The sequence below is a fragment of the Mesoplodon densirostris genome, chromosome 4 (genome assembly GCF_025265405.1).
Source record: "Mesoplodon densirostris isolate mMesDen1 chromosome 4, mMesDen1 primary haplotype, whole genome shotgun sequence".
Lineage (NCBI taxonomy): Eukaryota > Metazoa > Chordata > Mammalia > Artiodactyla > Ziphiidae > Mesoplodon > Mesoplodon densirostris.
Genome location: NC_082664.1, coordinates 23,240,286 through 23,267,281, shown reverse-complemented (window position 1 = coordinate 23,267,281; position 26,996 = coordinate 23,240,286). Strand labels below are relative to the sequence as shown.

Below are 26,996 nucleotides of genomic sequence, written 5' to 3'. Positions count from 1 at the left end.
ATTTTATACAATGGAAGAAATAATAGTACAATATATTCATCAAAAATATTTTGCTTGGGGCCTCCCTGGTGGCGCAAGTGGTTGGGAGTCCGCCTGCCGATGCAGGGGATGCGGGTTCGTGCCCCGGTCTGGGAGGATCCCGTATGCCGCGGAGCGGCTGGGCCCGTGGGCCATGGCCGCTGAGCCTGCGCGTCCGGAGCCTGCGCGTCCGGAGCCTGTGCTCCGCAACGGGGGAGGCCACAGCAGTGAGAGGCCCGCATACCGTAAAAAAAAAAAAAAAAAAAAAAAAAAAAAAAAAAATATTTTGCTTGGAAGTCCAAAGAAATAAGTCAAACTGCAGGCTTTTCTGATAGAACCAATTTTTTCTTTGCCTAGTGTGTATAGGAAGAAATAAAAAAAAACTATTGGGAAGAAAAATAATGTCAATAAAATTTAACTATCCAGAATTTAAACTAGTGTAATTTAAATATTGGTCATGAAACTTGCTGTGATTTGCTAAACCACTTACCTGGCAGCTGCAAAACTATAGTATATAAGCACTAGCTGTGAAACTAGTCCATGGTTCCCCTAAGTTCTCCCATCTGAAGCCCCTGATGACAAAAGCTCATGGCCACAGACATGGGGTGGGAGGGAGTCTCTGTAGGTGAAAAAGGCCCTCCACTGAGGAACATCAACCAGATCAGGGCTCAAACCTGGGACCTCCTGTTTACTCTCTTGTATGTCATTAATGGACCTCAAGGAATGACCTAAGTGTCAGCCAGACACCTGATTATACCCCAGTTCTCCAGTCTTGTAGGTCACCATTTCTTTAATATTTAAATTAAAAGGTGCAAACTCCCATTCAAACACAGGAGAAAGCAGCATGCTGACTCCCACCCTGAATAGTCTGGAGACACCCAGGAGTATATGTTTCTCCTGTTGACCTTCTGCTCTGATTTTCTTGATCCACTGTATCTTCAATCCCACTCACATCTTGTCTCCTGCAGTTTTGTCTTCCCTTCACCCTCAACTAGCCCAACTCAAAAGGCATCCCCTCTTCCTTTGATTCCCCAAAGTCACCATGATGATAAGCCTTTTGAGTGAATCAGACCTTTTTTTTTTTTTTTTTTAGATGTTGGGGGTAGGAGTTTATTAATTAATTAATTTTTGCTGTGTTGGGTCTTCGTTTCTGTGCGAGGGCTTTCTCTAGTTGTGGCAAGTGGGGGCCACTCTTCATCACGGTGCGCGGGCCTCTCACTATCGTGGCCTCTCTTGTTGCGGAGCACAGGCTCCAGACACGCAGGCTCAGTAGTTGTGGCTCACGGGCCTAGTTGCTCTGCAGCATGTGGGATCCTCCCAGACCAGGGCTCGAACCCGTGTCCCCTGCATTAGCAGGCAGATTCTCAACCACTGCGCCACCAGGGAAGCCCCAGACCATTTTTTGAAGGCTTAAGAGTCAAAGGGATTTGTGGTGATGAGGGTGGGGAATACCTCCCATCACAGAATCATAACCTCATATGCCTTCAATTTGAACTTTAGACACTGCTGTTCTTAAAAGCCCCTCAACTATCCTCGATTACAGAAACTTCTCCTGGGCTGTTTTCCTCCTGGGGGACCTCCCTCCACGTGATGCAGGACCAGCCCTCTTCACTTCTCTTCCATCTTCTCCAACCAGCCTTCAAGTTCTCACGATCTCTTGGCATTTTTCACACACAGCAGTTCTTCTCTGTACTCTTTACCTCAAACCTTCTGAAGCCTACTTTTTAACGTCAAGGTGCTTCAAAAATAAAGGGCCATCTATTTCCCCCCATTTCCTAGCTCCAACCCCAAACACAGCAGAAGCTGTGACATCGGGCTTTGTAGGATCACATTCCTAGAAGTGGCTCCCTTACTCTTCCGTGTCTTTACAGAGAAGAAACCAGTATAAAGACTCATTCTTCCCATTATATGAATTATGCCGCCTCCTCCTGTTATCTCCCTTAAGAAGAACCAAAGACAATTCATTTTTTGTTTTAAATAGTAATGCTTCCCTTCCCACGACAGGAAGTAATACCTGTTCTCCAGTGGAAATGAGGATGACACGTGGATAAGCATATGCAAGCTGCCAGGCCTGTATTAAGTATGGAGGCATTGTGGTCGCTCTGATTTTGACTGGTATTATTTCCTCTCCTTTTGGGAATAGTGATCTTTTAAAAAAATAAATCATTTTATCATGCTATCCTCTGCTTTAAACTCTCCAATAGACTCTCATTGCACTCAGATATAATCTAGGGCCTATAGGCCCTACTTTCTAGCCCTTTCATACTTCTCTAACCTCATCACCCTTCAATCCCCTTCTTGTTTACGCTGTCACACTCCAGCCATACTGGTCTTCCTTCACTGCTCGCATTCAAGACATACGTATTGAGCATCTACTATGTACCAGGTAATGTTTTAGACACTTGAGGTACATCAGTGAACAAAACAGAAAACACTTTCTCACACAAAATATACTGTAGCTGCTATTTCCTCTTCCTAGTACGTTTACCCCAGAGTTTTGCAAGGTCCGGCTTCTCTTCATCCTTTAAGTCTCGGCTCAAACATTACCTCCTCCAAGAAGACTTCCCCAACCACACTTTCTGGAGTAGTACCCACTCCCCTGGCCACTATGTATTTCATCATCCTTCTTTGATCGCAGTTGTACTTACTATTTTTCAATATTATCTTGTCCATTTATTTATCTATTTAATTTTTAAATTTTACTTATTAATCATCTGTCTTTCCCAGTTAGAATGTAAGCCCCATGAAGGCAGGGACTTAGTCTGTTATGTTCCTCATTAAATCCTTTGCACATATGACAGTGCCTGTCATGTTGTAAACACTCAATACACTGGATACACTGAATGACTGAATAATGGATGAATAAATGAATGAAAGAAATTACATCTGCTTTTGCTTGAAGTCATTTTCCTTGCTCCGTGTGGTCCTTGTTGTCAAGAATGGTGTGTCCCCTGCCATCCCTGGGTAAAGGTGGACATGTGACCAATTTGGGTCAATTATGGACTTTCATTCTTTGGATACAGTGATTAATCCAAGGATTGGGCACCGGGTCGAAGCCAGGCCAATCAGTATAGTTCTCCAGATTTTTCAAAATAGGAAGTTAAGAGGGGTATCCCTTTCTTCTCAGCTCAAAGCTTTAAGGATTTATATATAGGGCTACTGGTGGCCACCATCTTCCTTTGACATAGAGTCTGTCGAGGGTAGACCAGAATGAGATTAAAATTTAAGGTGAAACTGGACCAAGCGATGGAGCTAGAGAGAATGCCTTGATAACATTAGTTAAGCCTCTGCTTCCAGTCTTGTTTAAAAAGCCTAGTATCCCAATTCTGTGAGTCACTAAGTTTCTATTTTTTACTGAAGCCAGTTTAGAGTTGGGTTTTTGTACTGTGTGATTGAAAGAGTCCTGACTATGAGTTGGTGCTTATACAGTAATTTCTAAGGCCTCCGCTTGTTTTCCAAATGACAATAAAGCACCACCAAGCAAGAGCGATGGCATTTGCCCCTATCGTCCTAGAGGGCTATTTAAAACCTGAGCTTGAGAGAGGGCTGCTACAAGTCTACTCCCCTGCTTCAGAGAAGCTGCATACTGCTTGAGAGGTCACACTAGTTTTTCCCTTCCTCTTACTACTCAGTAAGCAACAAGGAGCAATGTTTATGTTAAGTGGAGGGTGACTTTGTCTCCCACCCCATACTTCCCCTGAAGAGCATCCTTTGCCCCAGGTCTGGCCATCAATAGCACTGGGAATGGCTGTGATCCTCTCTCCATTTCCCCCCAACCCCACTCCCCTTTCCTAATGGCCAGAGCCCAGATGAGAGGCAAACCAAGATCCTATGCCTAAACACAGAGTGGTGGCTGACTTATTCATTCTACTCCTCTATGAAAGGACAAAAGCAATGACATCAATAGGTTGATTGTGCTTGGGTGGTTGTAAAACAATACCTTTCCTGCCAAGGCCAGAGCCTGCAATTCACACTGGCTTTAAATCTCATCAGAAAACCCAAGGCAAAAGGCAGCAAAAATTAAATAGAGGCAAGGCCCTTATCTCACTATGCTTAGCGCCTGACAGGGCCACTTGACTTTTCAGTCTAATTCTCTTTAAACATATTTATAACCTAGCAGGGATCTGTTCCTTTCCTTGAAACCTCCCAGCTTGAGAACAGCATCTCCCTCCACAGGGCTCTCATCTCTCCCTATCTTTTCCTTTAAGTGCTACAATTAAAGAGTTCATCAGAAACAAAGGCCTCCTCACATTCCCACTCATGAACTTTCTTTCAGTTGCTAAGACCTAGAGGCAAGAAAACACTGTACTGAAGGAGCTTCTAGGGTCTACCACATTCTCTGAACCACACAATGAAAAGAGAAGACAGAACCATGTTTGCCCTGACATGTGACAAGGGGAGAAGTATACCATTTCTTGGATATACTCTGTACAGAGACCAATATATGTACAGTATGTACCCTATTTAATATTAATAATACTAATAGCTAACTGTAGTGGGTGGAATGGTGGCCCCCAGAAAGATATGTCCATGTCCTGGAACCCCTAAATATGACTTTATTTGGAAAAGGGGCTTTTGTAGATGTAATTAAGTTAAGGATCTCCAGATGAGATTATCCTCGATTACCCAAGGGAGCCCTAAATCCAGTGACAAGTGTCTTTATAGAGTAAAGCAGAGAGCTTAGACACACAGAGGAAAAGGCCATGTGAAAATGAGACAGAGACAGGAATGATGCAGCTCTAAATCAAGAAAAGCCTGGGCTACCAGAAGCTGAAGTGGCAAGGAAGGATTCTCCCCCTAGACTCTTCAGAGGGAACACAGTCCTGCTGACACATGACTCTGAACTTCTGACTTCCAGAACTGAGAATAAATTTCTGTTATTTTAAGCCATCCAGTTGGTTGTAAGTTGTTATGGCAGCCCTAGAAACGGAATGCACTGGCCCACATTGTACTTACCCTGTGCCTACACCTGTGCTAGGTGCTTTGTCTTCATTTTCTCCTTTATTCATGGTAAATCCTCCTTATATGGGAGGTATTGTTCTTCCCCCTAAACAATGCCTTGCCCAAAGGTTTTAACTGCCTTGCCCAAAGTCCCCTGAGGAAAGGTGGAGCCTTAACTCAGATTCAGATCTACCTAACTCTGAAGCCCATGCTCTTTCCACCATGCCTCTATTTCTGTATTTAATAAAGTGTTTGTTTTCAAATTATTAAAGAATAGGGTCTGATCCCGATGCCCAGTTTCTAGAATATTTGACACCCAGAGCACTTCATTTTTTAACACCTCCTCCTCTCATATATGTCACAATTATTTTCAGTAATACTCATGAAATGAAATGAGAGTATTTCATTTACAGACTAAAATGTGCATTAACCAAACAAAAGGATTGCACTTCAGAGTTTATACTGTTTTATATCTAAGCTGAATAAAATTCCCAGTGGTCACAATGAAGGACATAATACCTAAATTTTGTTTCTTTCCTTACAATTATTGTGCTCCAACTGTTTCTTCCTAATCTACTGTTTAAAGACAGAATTATACACTACCACAAGAGTTGGACGCATGAGCTTAGCCTTAAATGAGTGTGAAGAATTCTGAACCCAGGGGAATTTATTCTTGAAACCAATGAATATGACTGTACCCCAAGTGTCAGGGTCTGACTGTATAACTGGCAGTTGTCCAGATTAACTTCCACACTGATTATGATGTTTGTTAAAAAATATGTATACTTTAAAAAATGGTGGTTAAAAACATAGTATAAATGTAACCATCTTAATTAACCATTTTTAAGCGTACAGTTCAGTAGTGTTAAGTATATTCACATTGTTGTGCAACTAATCTCCAGAACTTTTTCATCTTGTAAAAACGAAACTTTCTACCCATTAAATAACTCCTCATTTCCCCCTCCCCCCAGCCTCTGGCAACCACGATTCTACTTTATTATTATTATTATTATCAGTCAGACTACTTTAGATACCTCCTATCAGTGGAATCATATGGTATTTGTATTTTTGTAATTGTCTTATTTCACTCATGTGAAATGTAGAAAAATGGCTTTTAAAAGATATGTAATGCAAATGAAGCTAACAAATATATTATTATTAAAACTCAACACTAACTGCTGTATTTAGGCCAATTAGAACTTACACTAAAAAATTATTTCTTGCAGGGAGTGGTAATAATAAAAGCATGCCGAATTTAATCAGCTTTATTATCACGTCTAAATTCTCTGCAAACAGTTCGCTCCCTTCTTGCCTGTTCCTGGGACAGATTTCCCCCTGCCTTGGGGATACCATTGCTGCAAAATGTGCCTAGAAGGGCCACGTGCGACAGCTTTCCCTGGAGGCATGCCAGGCCGGGCAACAAGAGTTGCTGCCCATGCTCACGTACTTAAATTAAAAACTGAAAGTAGGGCTTTTCAGTGACCACAGGGCATCAGCCTCTGGGTTTCTATATTCCTGCTGCGTTCTACAATGAAATCTTCAAAAGCTGTAAGAACCACTTTGATTACACTAGGGAGCTTACTTGGGAATAAACCTCCAGAAGAGAAGTGGTGTGAGCTCAGGGTAGACAACCCTCCCTTCAGGGAAACAAAAATGTTTTTCCTGAAAACATGTTCTTTTCCTCTAACTCATTTAACCTGATCCTATTAGTAGAGGGGAAAAGCCATAACTAACCACTTTGCTGATCCTCAAGTGAGCACAGAACCACTCTCCAGAGTGGCTTTGCCACTGTGGCCCCAGGTGGTGTATTTATTTCTCTCCCTGTCTTTTCAGTGTCTTTTTAGAGTGGTGAATGCAAACGGTGAAGAGTCAACGAGTGTTCCCAGAATGCCTCCTCTGAACAAAAACAGGAGACCAGGCTGCTGTAAGGCTGCAGCCTCTTGTCCACAGGTTTAGCTAAGGTGAAAACCATTTGTTCCTGCAAACTGAGGAGATGGAGAGACCTAACTCATCCTCGAGCTACAATCTTGGCCTCACTCTGCAACAAGCCTAAGCTTCACTTTCATCATTTCACTATGGGATCTTAGTCAAATTACTTGACCTCCATAAAAATAACCACCCTCAGGGCTGTTGTGAGAATTAAAAGAGCAGCCAAAGCTTGTGGCACTCAAGGAAGATTCACTCCTAGTCTCTTTCCTTCATCGAAACCTGTATTCCCAAACTTTTCTTTCTGCTCCACTAAGAGCTGTGTCTATAACACCTTTCAGGGCACTTCTCCTGTCATCTTTGATGCCCTTCTTATTTGGGAACAAGAACTCCCCACATAAGGTCCCTTGACTGTGGGAGGTAAAACTCTAGGGGGAGGCTCCAGAATATATAGGACATGTCAAAAAGAGGGTCTAACAAAGAACATGAAAATAACATTAAGTACACATCACACACAAACTCCTTATAACGTAGAACATATTAAAAAAAAGTGCCATCTCAGGATAGGGCACAGGGTCCTGATGTATGTTCATACCAAGAAAAGAGAGGAAGTTTTAGAGTGGGGGGCCTGGTGCAGACAGACTTGTGCTAGAACAGGTTTAGGGAGATGTCGATGACTATGGAACCTCTGTGCTCCTTGTTTCCTACAAATGGGCCTCCAGTGCCCTCATCCAGGCAAGCCACAGCCTCCACAGAGCAGTGATGCTAGCGATGAGGCATCTTGACATGACTCTGCCGGCCCTCCTGACCACTAACTCTACCAAGACTGTATTGGGTTGGATTTTGGGTCTAGCTATCACGGTGCATGTAGTAAGTATTCAATAAATAATGACAAAGCTATAAATAAGGAGCTAAAATTTAACTGAAACTCTTTTATGCTCAAGTATAATCAGCCAGCCAACCACAACTGTAACTGTTAAACAGTAAACAATGTTAACAATAATAATGTAAATACATTGCTGTTTTGTGTATCCAGTGAAGGTTATAGGATATTGAATGCCTAATGGGAGGAAGGGGTTAATATGAAGGCAGAAGACTCCCTGCAAGGGAAGGAAGGTGATTCTTAAGACATGCCTCTGTTTCCAGTTTTGCTAAATCAAACCTTGTTACCCAAGCTTACCGAGAGACAAATGTGGAAGTGTTTGAACACTGGGATAGATGTATAACTGAATAGGAACCTTGCTGCTGAACCATGCAAAGGACACTGCTTTGCATGATTAAGAAAGCTTTTTATGCTAACTCCTAGATCACTGTGGCTCATTCTCAAGTGAACTGAGCTACACTGTCAGGGCTCCTGGTTGTGAACAATAAAAACAAAATCTGATTAATTTAAGCAGAAAAAGAATTGATTACAAGAATAGAGTAGTTTGCAGAATCAACAGGAAGGCTGAAAAACCAGGCTCAGTGAGCAATCAAGCAAAGGAGGCAAAGCCACAGCCCTGCCCCAGCAAAAGTGTGCTTAGGAGGCTGCCACAGGCACCCTTGCCCCAGACAGTCACTGTCACACCACTGGACCTAAACATATATAGGACCTCTGCCTGGTCCTGAAACTTTGTTTCAAGCCCTCAAGATTCAAAGTCCTCTAATTTTAAAACTTACTACAAAGCTACAGTAATTAAAACAATGTGGCACTAATATAAAAGCAAACACATAGACTGAAGGAATTGAGAGCCTAGAAATAAACCCTCACAAATATAGCCAAATTATTTTGACTAGGGTGCCAAGACCATTCAATGGGGAAAGGACAGTGTTTTCAACAAATGGTGCTGAGAAAACTTGATATCCACATGTAAAAGAATGAAATTGGACCTGTATCTAACACCAAATGCAAAAATTAACTCAAAATGAATTAAATACCTAAATCTAAGGCCTAAAACTATAAAATTCCTAGAAGAAAACATATGGCAAAAGCTTCACAACACTGGATTTGGAAATGATTTCTTGGATATGACACCAAAGGCACAGGCAACAAAATTTAAAAAATAGGTAAATTGGACTTCATGAAAATTAAAAAAATTTGTGCATCAAAAAACAATATCAACAGAGTAAAAAGTCAATGCACAGAATGGGAGAAAATATTTGCAAATCACATATCTGATAAGAGATTAATATCTAGAATATACAGAGAACTCTTAAAACTCAACAACAGAAAACACAAACCACCCATCTCAGAAATGGGCAAAGGACTTGAATAGACATTTCTCCAAAGAACAAAGAAGATATACAGATGGCCAATAAGCACATGAAGCTCAACATCACTAATCATTGGGGAAATATGAAATCAAAACTATGAGATACTACTTCACACCCATGAGGATAATGACTATAAAAATTTTTTTAGAAAAACAAGTACTGGTGAGAATGTGAAGAAATTAGATCCCTGTGCACTGTTGGTAAGAATGTAAAATGGGACAGCTGCTGTGGAAAACAGCATGGCAGTTACTCAAAAAATTAAACATAGAACTATCATATGATGCAACAATTCCACTTCTGGATATGTACCTAAAAGAATTCAAAGCAGGATCTCGAAGAGATATTTGTACACCCATGTTCACAGAAGCATTATTGACAATAACTAAAATGTGGAAGCAGCCCAAGTGTCCATCACTTGATATATGGATGAGCAAAATGTAGTATACACACACACACACACACACACACACACAAGGAATGTTATTCAGCCTTAAAAAAGAAAGAAATTCTGACACCTATTACAACATGGATGGACCTTGAGAACATTATGTAAGTGAAATAAGCCAGCCACAAAAAGATAAATACTATATGATTCCACTTATATGAGGTACTTAGAGCAGTCAAATTCATGGAGAAGACAGTAGAACCATGATTACCAGGGGCTGGGAGTAAGGGGGAATAGGAATTTTTTGTTTAATGGCTACAGAGTTTGTTTTACAAGATGAAGAGTCATGGAGATGGTGATGGTGATGGTTGCATAACATTATAAATGTATTCAATACAACTGAACTTTACACTTAAAGATGGTTAAGATGATAAATTTTATGTTACCAGTATTTTACCACAATTTAAAACACTGGGGGGAAAAAACACAACAAAGTCCTTAGTGTAAGCATGAGACTGGCTCCGTTGAGATTTTGGCCCTGTTTCTGGATGCAGAGGGAGATGAGTGATTGCCTGCCCCATTCTACTTCTGTAAAAAGAGGTATAGCCCTGCCCTCCATCCCGCTTGGCCTGAAGCAAAATCTGCACGGTGTTCTGGGAAGCCTAAACAACAAAGGTCCCTCCTTTATCCTATTGAAATTAAACAGCCTTAAAAAGCCTTTATTCTCATCATCTCTTGAAACTAACCTGGGTGGAATTCTTCATTTTCCTGTCTGTACTTGCTCTGCCCAGCTTTTCCAAGCTAACCTATGGCATCCATAGTGTGGAAGATCTGTCAACATTGCAGAAAAGTCAGTGTGCCTTTTTCAAAATGAAGAAGACAGATCCTTGACTTTCTTCATAATAACAAGCACAGCACTTTTATTTACTCACTCGTTCATTTATCAAATATGTACTTTTAATGTCTGGCACAGAGTTCAGTTCTGGAAATACGGTTGACATATTCACAGCCCTAATGGAATGTATAGTCCAGTGACCCAATCTTCAGGCCCTAAGGAATGCCATAGAATACTCTTCTCTTGAGGCTTTTAATAAATGCCCACATTCTCATCAATTTGATTGCCCCCAAAGTCTATGCCTAAGAAAACAAAAATGGCCCAGATAACCCCTCACGTTACCCTTATCCTATGGGATGTGTAAAATTTTCAGATTTTGAGCTTTTTCATATTTTAGAGCTCTCATAAAGAGATGATTATTGAGGAATGGAAATTATGCCTTTAAACCAAGCTCCCTTAAAACAACAAAACAGCCAGCTGTACCCTGTTTCTCTAATTACAATCAGGAGTATTTCACACAGGAGGTACAAGACTAAGCCCACAGAGACACTCTGGTGGTCCCCAGGTATTCCCTCCCACCCCATAGTCTGCCTTGTTGTAGAATACAATTGACTTTTTTTTTTAACATCTTTATTGGAGTATAATTGCTTTACAATGGTGTGTTAGTTTCTGCTGTATAACAAAGTGAATCAGCTATATGTACACATATATCCCCATATCCCCTCCTTCTTGCGTCTCCCTTCCACCCTACCTATCCCACCCCTCTAGGTGGTCACAAAGCACCGAGCTGATCTCCCTGTGCTTCCCACTAGCCATCTATTTTACATTTGGTAGTGTATATATGTCAATGCTACTCTCTTACTTTGTCCCACTTACCCTTCCCCCTCCCCATGTCCTCAAGTCCATTCTCTAGGTCTGCGTCTTTATTCCTCTCCTGCCCCTAGATTCATCAGAACCATTTTTTTTTTTAGATTGCATATGTATATGTTAGCATACGGTATTTGTTTTTCTCTTTCTGACTTACTTCACTCTGTAGATGGACCTAGAGTCTGTCATACAATTGACTTTTATTTTGAAAAGGCAACAAGGCTTACAGAAGCTTCTCACAGATAAGTCCCGGAGAAAACAGAATGGTCTAGGAGGGTAACTACTTGACCTCAAATTGAATGGGATATTTTCACAAATCATTTTGCATCTGTTCTTAAAACCAACATGTGACAGGCTGTCACAAGGGACCAGAGATTCATTGCCAAAAACACAAGCAGTTAGTACAAATATGTAAAGTAGGCCAGGTGTAAGAAGAGGAGAATTGCCATCCTTTTGTCTCAACTGTACATTAAAAATCACCAATGTATACTATTAAAACAAGTTCGAGGAAACTTGGCCATGGGACATCACTGCCTGTAGGCTGCATGCCTCAAGGAATCTACCTAGGTATCAGGAGACCTTCTGGCTACACCTTTTATTAGTTGCACAATGTTGGTTAATTTGCATTACTTTTTTGGGGTTTTAAAGTCCTCAACTGTAGAGTATGAAGATCAAACCACAAGAACCTTAAGGCCCTTTTGCTAATATAATGAAATATTTTCAGGGAATTCCCTGGTGGTCCAGTGGTTAGGACTCGGTGCTTTCACTGCTGGGGCCCGGGTTTGATCCCTGGTCAAGGAACTAAGATCCTGCAAGCTGTGCCACATGGCCAAAAAAAATTCAGACCTAATATGTGCCCTACACTTTACATACACTATATCTTACAAAAAAAGGATGCAAGGTAACCATTATAACAATGATTTTACTATAGATTTTATAGATGAGGGATCTGAGGCTCAGAGAGAGTAGTACACCTGGTACTCAACCCCAGGTCAGCCTGGTTCCAAAGCCTGAGCTGTTTCACCCTATAGTATTTTCCACTGTGTGTCTAGGAGCTATGCTCATAGGCCCCTCTGAGTACAGGGAAACACAGTCTCAAAACCTAGGCCTAAAACAAGCCAGCAAATCATCAGGGAAAAATGCAGAATATTGTATACAATTAAAAAGCAGAGAGGTGAGAAGAAATAAAGTAAAAGAATGGTAAACAGAAATACAAAATCAGTATTTATGATAAAAGTAAGTGGAATAAATTACCTACTAAAATGCTTAGTTACAAGAAGTCATGAAGGGGCTTTCCTGGTGGTGCAGTGGTTAAGAATCTGCCTGCCAATGCAGGGGACATGGGTTTGTGCCCTGGTCCGGGAAGATCCCACATAACATGGAGCAACTAAGCCTGTGCGCCACAACTACTGAAGCCTGTGCTCTAGAGCCCGTGAGCCACAAATACTGAGCCTGCGAGCCACAACTACTGAAGCCCGCATGCCTAGAGCCCATGCTCTACAACAAGAGAAGCCACTGCAATGAGAAGCCCATGCACCGCAACAAAGAGTAGCCCCTACTCGCCAAAACTAGAGAAAGCCCACGCACAGCAACAAAGACCCAACAAAACCAAAAATAAATAAATAAAATAAATGTATTAAAAAACAAAAAAAGAATCTGCCTGCCAATGCAGGGGACATGGGTTCAAGCCCTGGTCTGGGAAGATCCCACATGCTGCAGAGCAACTAAGCCCATGTACCACAACTACTGAGCCTGTGCTCTAGAGCCTGCGTGCCACAACTACTGAGCCTGTGTGCCATAACTACTGAAGCCCGCATGCCTAGAGCCTGTGCTCTGCAACAGAAAAGCCACTGCAATGAGAAGCCCACACACAATGAAGAGTAGACCCCGCTCGCCGCAACTAGAGAAAGCCTGTGTGCAGCAACAAAGACCCAATGCAGCCAAAAAAAAAAAAAAAAAAAAAAAAAGTCATGAAGGATGCTGTTTCTTTCCGTCTTCTGCTCTGCCTCCCTATATCATCTTTATCTTAAGCTCAGTTCTCAGGGTCATAGGATGGCTGCTAATGCAATTGGAGCTAATGCCTCCTCATCCAAATCTCACAGGAGAGAGTCTGAGCATTTCAAGCAAGAATCCGGAACCCCTGAATCAATGACCATGGCCAGGAAAGAACGGCTTAAGCTAACCAGGACCTCATCTTTATTAAAATACTATCCTCTTTGACTTGTAAAACATCAACCTCTCCCCTTTCTTCCTAACTTAACTGGCCTTGCTTCCTCATTGTCCCTTACTGACTCCCAGGACCAGCTTCCAAGGTATGTGACAAGTGCAGTCACAAAGGGCTCCACTGTCACCATCTTGAAATTCTTAACACATTTTGAACAATGGGCCTCGCATTTTCATTTTGTATTAGGTTCTACAAATTATGCAGCCATTCCTGTTAACTAATCCTTTTCCCAATCTGTCTTGGGAGTGCCTTTAGGGTTGGTCCTGGACCCCTCTTTTTACATTCTTGCTTAGGTGAGTCATTTCTATGGCTTTAAATCCTCTCAATATGATAATAAATACCAATGGTCTTATTCAGCTCAGACATCCCCGCTGAGCTCCATCTGCTTATATCCATCTTGCCTTCTTGATACTTCAACCTGAATGTCTTAACGGGCACCACAAACTTAATATATCAAATATGGATCTTTTTATTTCTCCCCCAAATATCTGTCCTCTCCCATGCTCACTACACTTGAGCCTCTTAGATAACTTTTGTACCTTGTAGATACCATCCCCCTGTCCTGACTTGAAGCACTTGTGTTTCTTGTTCCCTCTGTCCACCAGAAAGCTGTTACCATTTTGCACTCCGGCAAGCAATGCATCATAAGGTCCATTTATCCACACCCTGACCATGACAGGGTATTTTTTTCTGGTCATTGGGTAGATGGAAAAATGATTTATTATTATTGTCTTATTTTGTATTCCTTCAATTATTAATAGGGTCAATTAATTGACATTTGCCTTTCTTCTTAGATGAATTGACTTGTTATATATATATGTATTTTCCCTAATGGAGTATTTTATTAATTTTTAAGAGTCCATTATATTAAAAATATCAATTGTCTTCATAAAAAATGAGTTAGAGCAAACCTGGGATGAGGAAGGACAAATCAAGAGATGTCAATGTAAGACAAAGCATGGTAGAAGCAAAAGGAATGTTCTTGACAATGGGAATATAAAGATCTAAAGGGAGAATGTTGCAGGCATAGGGGAAAATCAGGTGTAAATGCCTTGCTTAGGAATTGAACTTTGTGTTTGTGTTACTAGGTGGGTCCCCCCTATGTAGTTGCCACCTGTGCATCCAGACTGTGACTCACTTCCACATGAACATATATTAAGAAATGGGCTTTAGTGAGACAAATCTACAAAGTCAGGGTCAGCAAGAGAAGAATGAGCAGGGGCCCACATCCTGTCACAGAGGCAGGCCAAGGCCAGGGGCTCTGATAGACACAAGTTGAGATCCAGTTGAGGGAGCTGCCCCAGGTTCTCCCTTCATAGGAAAGGCCAAGTGTAACCTTTGTCAGACTAGTTGATGCCAGTCTGGTTGTGGGGTGACTCAGACTAGATACCAGTGAAAAAAAGAAGGGAATCAGGAACAACTTGTGGGTTTTGTTTTGAGCACCTGGTAGGCAGTGGAACTATTTCCTAATAATGGTGAAGACTAGGTTAGATGATACTGAGCTTCAAATCCCAGTGACTGGGAGAACAGTAGTCACTGATACACACAAGGTTTTGGGAGTGGGGAAATAGAAATTAGAATGAATTCCATTTCTGTCACATTGTGTTTAAGAAAGCAGGCTATTCCAGAAGTGATCAGGAGGTAACTGGGATCATTTCAACTCAACAACCTTCAGAAAGATGAAGTTTGAAGATAAGATCCAGAACATTCTTGATTCAAGAACACAGAATTCATTTCCAATGTGAAGACCACAATTACAAGTAAGCTTCTAGAACTATCTCCATTGGCACGCTCAATGCTCTGTATAATTGCTAGTTTTAAGTCCTCTGATCTCTCACTTTAATCTGCAGAAGCATCAACACAGTAAACGTGTTTCTATTAAGATAGGAAGATAAGGAAAACTCACAAAAGTAACCTAGCCAGTCTAAGATCTTTTCTGTGACCATTATGCCTTACTAAAACATATGGATATATACACATGTGCCAAGGACTGTGCTAAATGCAATGTATGCATCATGTCATTATCTTATCTTCACAACAACTCTATGAGGTAGTAGGTTTGGTAACATGCTGAAGCTCACACTGCTGTCAACCCAATCCACACTGGGATTAGAAACCAGACAATCCAACCTCACTGCTTTTAAAGGCAGCAACCATTTTAACTCACCTCTGGCTCATCCAATAATACTATCATAATTCCTGGCCTATGGGAGATCACCAAAAAGAGTTGAGTGAGTTAATACGTGCTCTGTGCTCGATTTCCTTTCAAACTAAGAAAATTTGTATTTCAGAACAGAAACAAAAGTAACCAATTATTTATATATGCATCTTCTTCCTTGGTTGCGAAGTAGGAGCATTGACACAAAGGTCATTTGCCTCCAGAAAGAGGATTGCCAACAATCACTAGGAGAGGGGTTCAGGTCAGACTCAGAGTGATGTAATCATAGTTTCAATGTCTTTCAATAACAATAATATTTCATTATCATTTTCTCCATAAATGAAATGAGCAGAATCCACTGATATTTAGGAAAATCATACAATTCTTAAAATGTTGAATTGCTACTACAGTTTTAGCTTTGGGAAAATTCAATCTATTTTAGACATATAGTTCAAGAAATGTTTACCTTACGGGAAAAAAGGCTTAAAGCCTTCTGGTGTATTTCATTATTCCTGTCCATGCCCATCATTCCCTCTTCTTCCCTCAGGCACTTCCTGCTACAGACAGATGCACTGCTTCACTAACTCAGCCTCCCAGGCTTAATTTGCTTGGCTGTATCCAAATCTTTCACTGCCCCTCCTTAAATCAGACCACATTCTCTTTTGCTATTTTTGACCATTTAAAAACATTTTTTCTGCTCCACAGGTCATTTTAAATTACATAATTATGAAATTAAGTAAATAATTGGGATATCTGAGTGCTTACCATGTACTATGAAAATCTTTTTTTTTTTGCGGTATGTGGGCCTCTCATTGTTGTGGTCTCTCCTGTTGCGAAGCACAGGCTCTGGACGCGCAGGCTCAGCAGCCATGGCTCACGGGCCCAGCCGCTCCGCGGCATGTGGGATCTTCCCGGACTGGGGCACGAACCCGTGTCCCCTGCATCGGCAGGCGGACTCTCAACCACTGCGCCACCAGGGAAGCCCTATGAAAATCTTTACATGTATTATCTTTAACCCTCAAAACCATATTGTTGTCATTTTACATATGGAGAAACTGAGGCCAAAAAGGTTAAGATCATCAATGTAGGAGCTTGAATTAAACTGCAAAAATACAAGATTTGCTGGCAATAAACAAAATATCTTTATTATGATTGTTTTAATGGTTAAAATTTGCATGTTTCCTAGATAAAGTAGTCCGTAACAGGATTAAAAAATTACAAAAAAGCAAGCTTCTTAATGATTCATTTGAATTAACTATAAATTAAAATACTTGCTAATTATTTAATACCTTCTAAAATAACACAAAATATATTCAATATGTAATACAAGCCTTAATAATCTGATTCTCCTTTTATGCAATTATTTACAAACTCTGAACTAAAAGAAAAACATATGGCTAAATGGTGGAATTAAAGAACAAGTATGTCCTCAAATAATTTTATCCTAAATAATCTATTCTTTGGAGTAGAAATACTCACTTAATACAGTAAGTTAATTATATCAATTTTAGCTACACTTTGTTGGTGTGAATTTAGCCCAATTTAAATTCCTATGTGCCTAGAAATTACAACTATTCTCTTTAAAAGCTACTAAGAATTTATAACACAGTTTAATATTCAGACTGACATCCCACCCTACTTATTTTAAAGGTACAGATTTAATGATACCTTTTTTTGATAAATGGAACTTACTAACAATGTAAAGAATTTTCCTTTCTAAACTGTATAGTTTTACTCAGTTATCTATATAACAATGTTATAAACTAGTAAGCAAAGCAAGCAGCATTACTTTTTTTAAATAACATCTTTAATTAAAGTTTTTGCAAAGGTAAAATATTAAACTTAAAATAGGTCTTAGTACATCAAAATACTAAGTTCTCTAATTGTATTCCAAGATGGTCTTTAAAACATAATATCCCATATATCACAGAAGAGCAACCTTGATCTGCAATTGTACAGAATGAATTTTACAAACATAATAAATATATTTACGCCCTTACACATAACAGTATGTACAACAGCAGTTGACAATAGTAGCTCAGAACAGCAAAAAGGATTAGCCCCTCCCCCCAATCGTAGCCCTGATACATACTGGATGATTTAAAGAAACTTGAAATAGTAGCTACTAACTCAATGTAGTTCTTCCCTTAAGAGAGAAGAAAAAACAAGTTTATCTTGTTCCTCAAAATAAACAAAAATATCAAGTTTGGTGTGTTCTTCCTTAAACCATAAAAAAATGACCAAAAAACCAGACTAAGGCAGGTTTAAAAAGGGAATACAAACTTCGGAATAATTTCCATAGCATAATAGATTAAAATGCAAAAGTATTTAAAATAAACCCATGAGGAGATATATAAAGCAACTATTTTTTAACCAATGAATTCAAAACCTGAAATAGCTGATTCAGACAGATAGGTGGAAAACAGACATATGAAATAAAATGAAAATGTACAAAGATGGATCAATAAAATATTACATTGCACAAAAGCTCAAAAAAGTTCAAGATGAAATAATCTGAAAATATAGGAATTTTCTCAAGTGGAAGAAAAAGCTAAGTTATAAAGGGGATTCCCAAGAAAATTATGTCTGATTTCCTATACAAGGTGTATTTATCTTCTGAAAAGAATGGTGACGTTATTGCTATAAGATAATCAAAAATTACTCTTAGAAGGAGATAACCCTCTTCATTCCTCCATAAAAGCCAGAAAAAAAGAAAACCAAATCCTTGATTTTCATACAGCAAAAGAAAATCTTTATACAAAAGCTATTATATTTTTATGTTCTTGCTGTCTAAGCCAGTCTATTAGAGTATGCTCTTCAAGAACACATTTTAATCACTATACACACTGCTCAAATCTTGATGTATCTCTAAAAGAATAACATCAAGGTGGCTTTGATTTTAAGAGAGGCAACAATATAAACGTGGTATTATGATGGCATTTAATAGAAAGAAATGTGAACATTTAAAAAAATATAAAAGCCCAATATAAAGATCCCCCTCATATAACAGACATTTTACTCTAGAAACTAATTGCACATTAAAGAGTTGTTTCAGCCAAATGTGGCGCTCCACAGAATTTAAATGTGCTCTCAGCCATTCAAATGGTCTGATTATCCAAACGACCACCAAAAAAGAGTACATACACTGAAAGGCACGCATTTCCACACTTTATCTAGTACTTTTGCGTAAATTTTCCTTAGCACTGTTGATTGTTTTTTAGTTAAAGGTGCCATCACCATCTGTGCAAATCTAAACAAATCCTTTTCTGAAACCTTTATTTATTTCATAATACTAAGTCTGAACTATTTTCCCTCTTTGAATAAACACGTTATTTTCATTTCAAAATTCTGAAAGTGGGAATCCTTGCCTTTTCAAAGGAATGACAGAACCTAATGAAACGATTTGTTAAATAAAATGTTAAAAGTATGATTAAGAATTCAAGTACAATAAAAGATAAGCAAGTGGCATTCTTATAGCAAGCCACTATAATAAAACTAAAACATGCTATTTGACTAAAAAGGAACACGATGCAGTAATATATAAGAGCACAATTTGGTATGCAGTGTTGTTTGGACCAGCTTTCAGAATATTCACAGGTAAAAGAAAAGCACTTGCCAAGTATGTCATAATTAATATGCAATATACACAGGTGCAAATATAAATGGCTATTTCCTGCTTCAAAATAACCCTAATGAGTCACTCTGAAAGCAGTGGTTGTTCATGTTTGATTATGTTATAAAAACAGGCCAGTATACAATTCTATTATGAATATGAATGTTTTCGTCTACATAGAGAGCCCAAAATATAAGCTGAATATCATACAGTAATCCAAGGTTCAGTAGCAAAAGAACTACTAGATAGCAAAAGGGTTTTAATCAACACTGCAGCAATGCTAAACTTTTATAGGTAGTTCAGGTCATTGACTTCTTCACTGGGTAAATATAAACCTACTAGCAACTATACTCAAGGGCAAACAAACAACAGGACTTCTGTGATTTTATCCCCTCTCCCTTCTCTCCTCCCAGTCTCATTAATAAAAACAAAAAAAAACCTGTGTGTGCTTTGAGCATAGTGGGGTAAACAAATAAACCTCCAGAAAACTAAATTAATAGAGTAAAAATTAAAACCGTATCACCAGTTATGGCATCTAAATAAAACCTAACTACTAGCATGCTAGAAACCACATTTATACCAAAGTTCAGAACACAAGTTAAAGGGACCAAGGTGGTATGTGGGGTGGGAAGCAGGCAAAAAAAGAAAAAAGATTAGCCTTTTCAAGAAAGTTTAAAGATTTGTGTTAAAAAAGGAAAAACAATATATAATACCTCACAGTTTTTCTTTGCAATGTACTTTAAAGTGTTTCTATGTTACTTCTGGAAACACAAAGGTAAATAAAAGGAAGACAAAAATGGAAGACTTAAAAAAAATTCAATATAGAAGTAAGTTAAACACATGTGAATTTTGTCAAAATAAACCATGAAAAGAATTAGGTGTAAGAACAAAGGTGAATACACAAGTTCCTACAGTTCTCCCAAGCAACTCGTTCACACTGAACATAGCACTGCCACATTGTTCTTTATAGCCCCTTACAGAATACAGAGCTATGCATTCTTAATATCATATTACATTTCTATTATTTTTAATATACAAGTCAAATTTCTATGCTTTCTTCCTGATGTGCAAACTGGAGCCTATGTCTATATTAACAATGGCCTGGAAGGGCCACCAAACGAAAGAGAGGTAAATATGTACTTAGTGGCCCACCCTCCTCTAATCCCAAAATTTCTCCCTCAAATTACAAAGTTGCATTTTAAAAGTGTGTTCACTTAGAATCATTTTAAAATTCTTTACTAGTAAACACAAAAAAACTTTTTATAATTACTAAATTGTTTAATAAAAATCCAGGTCCTCACCACCTGCTCAATGCTTCAATCAATGCACAGAATGTTATCTAAATGTTTGTTTAGCTTAAAGACTAAACACATATATAAGCATATACTCTTTAGCCCAACAGGAAAATCTATCTATTCATATGTATATCATTTCAGCTAGATGGTACCTTTGTGCAATAACACTGTATTCCTGAGGAGCCACTGGGGTTTCTTTTTAAGGTGGGGGGGCTAAAAGAAACAAATACAATTTTTCTGTTAGGAAATTGAAGTTATTTTAATTCTGCTCAACTCAGATGAGACCCAAGTCTTTAAACTACATTTAATGAATCTCAAAACCTAATTAAAATAAATACCCATTCCTGGGTAAATTTTGTCTCCAAACTGTGATCACTGTTTACTTCCTTTAACTCAAATAGATGTTTCATAAAGCAGGGAAGGAAGAGGTATATATTACTGAAGGAGAACAGCAAGTAAAAATATTTAAGACCTATTATGAGAGTTCTAAATTGTTTCCTTATACAAGTGAATTAAAATTCAACACATATTCTTACCCTTTTGTAAAAAGCTCACACGCAATTTTTACCAAATATAACCATGTACAATAAGCAGTTTCGGTTCAATCTATCAGAAGGGAAGTTTCTTCAGTTCATTCCAACAAGTAATCTGACTGAACTCAAGTTGGAGGAAGGACTATAAACCAAGCTTTACATGCTAATTACCAGTGGCAGGTACCTGTATTTAAAATCAACAATTACGGTTTTCTTACACAAAATCCCAACCCTCACCACCCCAACAACCCCAGGTGCTACAGTTCCATGGCTTGCCAGTTAGAAGTAGTGTCTGTGTTGTCAAGGTCTCTTTGTCCCAGTAGCTCTGCTTCTACTGCTTCTCTGACATGCAGAAGTTAAGTTTTGGTTGGTATATGTCCCAAGTTTCAAACTGTCCACTTTAAATTTTTTTTTAAGTTTCTTTTGTTTTATTTATAAAAGAAAAGAACCAACTCTTCACCATTCTGCATCTCCAATGGCTTTGGAAAATATATAATCTCTTCCATTAAGATTCATAATGCCATCCTTGAGATGAAATTTCCATTTGTTTTTACTTCTGTGTATCTAAATAAATAAGTAAAAAATGTATGAGATAAAATAAAAAGAGGAAACAAACAACAACAGAAAAACCATTCACACATCAAACTTGTATATGACCGCAATTGCAAACTGGTTTCTTTTTTAGTTGAGATATAACTGACATGTAACATATTAGTTTCAGGTGTACAAAGACTATAAATAGTTACAATTTTTTTTCCTGTGACTAGAACTTTTAAGATCTACTCTCTTTGTAACTTTCAAATATACAATGTTATCAACTGTAGTCACCATGCTGTATTATATCCCCCTGATTACTTATTTTACAACTTAAAGTTTGTATCTTTGACCACCTTCACCCATTTCACCTACCTCCAAACCCTCATCTCTGGCAATCACCAACCAGTCTGTTCTCTGTATCTGTAAGTTCACTTTTTTTGTTTTAGATTCCACATATGAGATCACATGGTATTTGTCTTTCTCTGTCTGATATTTCACTTAGCATAATGCAAAGTCCATCCATATTGTCATAAATGGCAAAACTGCCTTCTTCTTAAAGGCTGAATAATATTCAACTGTACATATACATACACCACAGCTTCTTTATCCATTCATCCACTGATGGACACCCAGACTGCTTCCATTCTTGGCTGCTGTAAATAATGCTATAATGAATGGGGGAGTGCACATATCTTTCATAGTTAGTGTTTTTGTTTCCTTTTAATAAATACTCAGAAGTAGAACTGCTGGATTGTATGGTAGTTCTACTTTTAATTTTTAAAGGAAGGTTTACACTGTTTTCCATAGCAGCTATCCCAGTTTACATTCCCACCAATAGTACCACAGGGCTCCCTTTTCTCCACATCCTTTTTAATTCTTGTCTTTTTGATAACAGCCATTTTAACAGGTGTGAGGTGATATATCTCATTGTGGTTGACTTGCATTTCCCTGATGATTAGTGATGTTGAGCACCTTTTCATGTACCTGTTTGCCATTTGTATGTCTTCTTTGGAAAAATGTCTATTCAGGTCCTCTACCCATTTTTAAATTGGGTTGTTTGTTTGTTTTGATGTTGAATTGTGTGAGTTCTTTGTATATTTTGGGTATCAACCCATTGTCAGATATATCCTTTGCAAATATCTTCTGCAATTCAGCAAGTGACCTTTTTGTTTTGTTGATGGTTTCTTCCGATGTGCAAGTGCTTTTTCGTTTGATGTAGTCCCACTTGTTTATTTTTGCTTTTGTTGCCTTTGCTTTCTTGTCAAATCAAAAAATCACTAATAAGACCAATATCAAGGAGCTTTTCATCTCTGTTTTCTTTCTTCCATGGTTTCGGGTCTTACATTCAATTCTTTCATCCATTTTGCACTGGTTATTTTGCATGATAAAAGATAGTAGTCCAGTTTCATTCTTTTGCATGTGGCTTCCCAGTTTTCCCCACACCATTTATTGAAGAGACTGTCCTTTCCCCATTTTATATTCTTCGCTTCTCTGTCATCAATTAATTGACCACACAGGAATGGGTTTATTTTTGGGCTCTCTTTTCTGTTCTGTTGATCTATGTGTCTCTTTTTATGCCAATACCATACTGTTTTGATTACTATAGTTTTGCAATACAGTTTGAAATCAAGAAGGATGATGCCTTTGTTCTTTCTCTAGATTGCTATGGCTCTTCAGGGTCTTTTGTGGTTTGATACAAATTTGAGGACTGTTTGATCTCTTTCTGTGAAAAATGCCATTGAAATGTTGATAAAGACTGCACTGAATCTATAGATTGTTTTGGATATTATGGACAATTTAACAATATTAAGTTTTCCAATCCATGAGCAAGTAATATATTTCCATTTACTTGTGTATTTTTCAATTTCTCTCATCAATGTCTTACAGTTTTCAGTGTACAGGTCTTTCACCTCCTTGGTTATATTTATCCCTAGATATTTTTTTCTTTTTGATGCAGTTGTAAATGGGATTGTTTTCTTAATTTCTCTTTCTGATAGTTCATTATTAAATAGTGTATAGAAACTCAACAGATTTTTGTATCCTGAAATTGACCAAATTCATTTATTAGTTCTAACGGTTTTTTGGTGGAGTCTTTAGCATTTTCTATGTAATATCATGTCACCTGCAAATAGTGACAGTTTCACTTCTTCCTTTCTGATTTGGATGTCTTTTATTTCTTTTTTCTGCCTAACTGCTCTGACTAGGACTTCCCATATCATGTTGAGGAAAAATGGCAGGAGTGAGCATGCTTGTCTTATTCCTAATCTTATAGGAAAAGCTCTCGGCCTTTCATTTGATGAGTATGTTACATGTGGGATTTTCATATATGTCCTTTATTAAGTTGAGGTACATTCCCTCTATACCAACTTAATGTTGAGACTTTTTATGTTGAATTTTGTCAAATGCTTTTCCAGCATCTATTGAGATGATCACATGACTTTTATCCTTCATTTTGTTAACATGGTGTATCACACTGACTGATTTGTAGATGTTGAACCTTCCTTGCATCCCTGGAATAAATCCCACTTGATCATGGTATATGATCTTTTCAATAAATTGTGAAATCAGTTTGCTAATATTTTCTTGAGGATTTCTGCATTTATGTTCATCAGGATGATACTGGCCTGTAATTTTCTCTTCTTGTGGCATCCCTGTCTGGTTTTGTTATCAGGGTAATGCTGGTCTTGTAAAATGAGTTTAGAAGTCATTCCTCCTCTTCTATTTTTTGGAAGAGTTTGAGGATTGGTATTAATTCATTAATTGGTATTAATGTTTGGTAGAATGTACCCATGAAGCCATCTGGTCCTAGACTTTTGTTTATTGGCAGGTTTTTGATTATTGATCCAATCTCCTTACTAGTAATCAGTATGTTCAGATTTGCAATTTCTTCATGATTCAGTCTGAGAAGGTTGTGTGCTTCTAGGAATTTATTCATTTCTTCTAGATTGTCCAATTTGTAAATGTATAATTATTCATAGTAGTCTCTTATGATCCTTTATATGTCTGTTATCAGTTGTAACATCTATTTCTGATTTTATTTACTTGAGTCCTCTCTCTCTTGGTGAGTCTAACTAAAGGTCTGTCAATTTTGTTTATCTCTTCAAATAACCAGCTTTTAGTTTCATTGATCTTTTCTATTGTCTTTTTAGTCTCTATTCATTTATTCCCACTCTGATCTTTGTATTTCCTTCCTTCTACTAACTTTGGGCTTCTTCTTGTTCCTTTAGGTGTAAAGTTGGATTGTTTATTTGAGATTTTTCCTTATTTCTTGATGTAGGCATTTCTCTCTATGTACTTCTTTCTTACAACTGCTTTTGCTGCATTCTACAAGTTTTGGTATGTTACATTTCTATTTTCATTTGTCTCAAGGTATTTTTCTAGTTCTCTTTTGATTTCTTCTTTGACCCACTGGTTGTTCAGTAGCATATTGTTTAATCTCCATCTAATTGATTTCTAGTTTAATACCACTGTGGTCAAATTGGTTTTTAATAGTTTAATTTGACAACCTCTCTTAAAAAAAAAAGTTCACTAGGTGCGTTTTTCAAAAATAAATTTACCTATAATTAGTAATACTTATTTTATAGCTCTCAGTACTTGTATTCATTAAAGTAGTTAATAATATTTCTCTGAAAAACATCCTATCTCTACCAGGTATGTGTATATATGTCATTTCACAGGAAATTTTATACTGGCAAATATTTCAAACAGCAATACCCTGTGTTCTCCCTGATGCTTCTAGACCATTTTTTTGGTCTTTTCTCTGTAACTCCTTTTATGTCTACACGATTGATTTGACCTTAGGCTTTTCTTCATTCCTCTTATCTACTGACCACCAGGACACTATCTTTTCAATATTGGTATCATGTTTACAACTACTCTCTTCTTCTTCCTCACATATAGTAACAACTTCCATATTGCTGACCTTTTTAATACCGTGGCCCCACTGTATTAGAATTCACACTAATATTAGTATTTCTCTAATTATTACGTTCTCTCTAATTCTATTTTAGTTGTCTTCAGGGCACCTGGCAACTGTTTTCTAAAAGGCTATCAATAATCTTCTAGTTACCATGTCAACAGCCTCTTGTCATATGATTTATTACAATATCCTTTAGCTGATTTCCAGGACTTCACTCTCTCCCTTCCTTCCAATCATCTTTTAAGGATAACTGCCACTTCAGGCTTTCATTTTCAAAAGAGAAAATTATAGCCTGGAGAGGTTCCATGGCATGACCAAGGGCATATCGCAGTTAAGTGACAAAGATGATTCTCTTGCCCCAGTCCAAGATGCTTTCTACTAATCAGGCTGTTTCATATAATAATGCAAAAATTCTCACTATATACAGGTATTTTCTTATCCCACTGCTAAAATTCCATGGTCTAACATCCCTGTGCAGACAGTCTCCACGGCACATTCTTAGCAAATCACTGTTCGGTGTCTGCTTGAGTATGATTAAAAGTGGGGGCTAAAGAACTGCAAATTAAGTTACCCCTTCCTGGGATAGCTCTCTTATAACTCTTTCATACTTTACCCCTTACTGAAACTGCTTACTCCAAACTTCTACTTATTGATTGTAGTTCTGCCTTTCGGGAGTTAATTTAAAAAACAATTAAATACTTTGTATATTTGAAAATCACTCCCATGCCCTTCCTCTAGATCACTAACTTAAGCTATATACAAATTTAACATGTGTCAATTTTTTCTCACTTATTAAAACAAAATAGAGTACAATAAAGTGAAACAGTATTCAGGACAGAGACTCCAGCATTAAGTGGTTTTATAGATCTGGTCTAATTACACTATGTAGATTATTACACCTAACACCTTAGGATGGATGATTTGAATGTCTAACAGATACAAAACTTAACATGTCCAAAACCAGCCACTCTCCTTTCCCAAACTTGCTCCATCTGCAGCCTTTCCCATCCAAGTTGATGGTATCTCCATGCTTCTGTCTGATTCTTCATCAAAAAAAATTCCTGGGGCTTCCCTGGTGGCGCAGTGGTTGAGAGTCCGCCTGCCGATGCGGGGGACGCGGGTTCGTGCCCCGGTCCGGGAAGATCCCACATGCCATGGAGCAGCTGGGCCCGTGAGCCATGGCCGCTGAGCCTGTGCGTCCGGAGCCTGTGCTCCGCAGTGGGAGAGACCACAACAGTGAGAGGCCTGTGTACCACAAAAAAAAAAAAAAAAAAAAAAATTTCCTGGACTCATTCTTGATCCCTCCTTTTCTACTGAACATACAAGAGTCAGGAAATCCTGTTGACTCTTCCTTCAAAACATCCAAGAGCCAGCTGCTTCTCACCACTTCCAGTACTATAATCTTAGCCTCAGTCACCATTATCACTCACTTGGATTACGACAATATCCCTCTATTAATCTCGTTTCAACCTTTGCTTCTTCTCTGCTCTCA

The 26,996-nt window shown here is 38.4% G+C and overlaps 1 protein-coding gene across 1 annotated transcript in view; it reads right to left on the bottom strand.

The window, feature by feature from the left end:
- Positions 1 to 17,422: 17,422 nt before the first annotated feature.
- Positions 17,423 to 26,996, bottom strand: part of GTF2A1 (general transcription factor IIA subunit 1) — a 45,195-nt gene continuing 35,621 nt past the window's right edge. Inside the window, exon 9 of the mRNA XM_060095750.1 lies at positions 17,423 to 21,612. Coding sequence (XP_059951733.1) covers positions 21,505 to 21,612 — 108 coding nt within the window. The 3' untranslated portion in view covers positions 17,423 to 21,504. The remainder of the gene's footprint in view (positions 21,613 to 26,996) is intronic.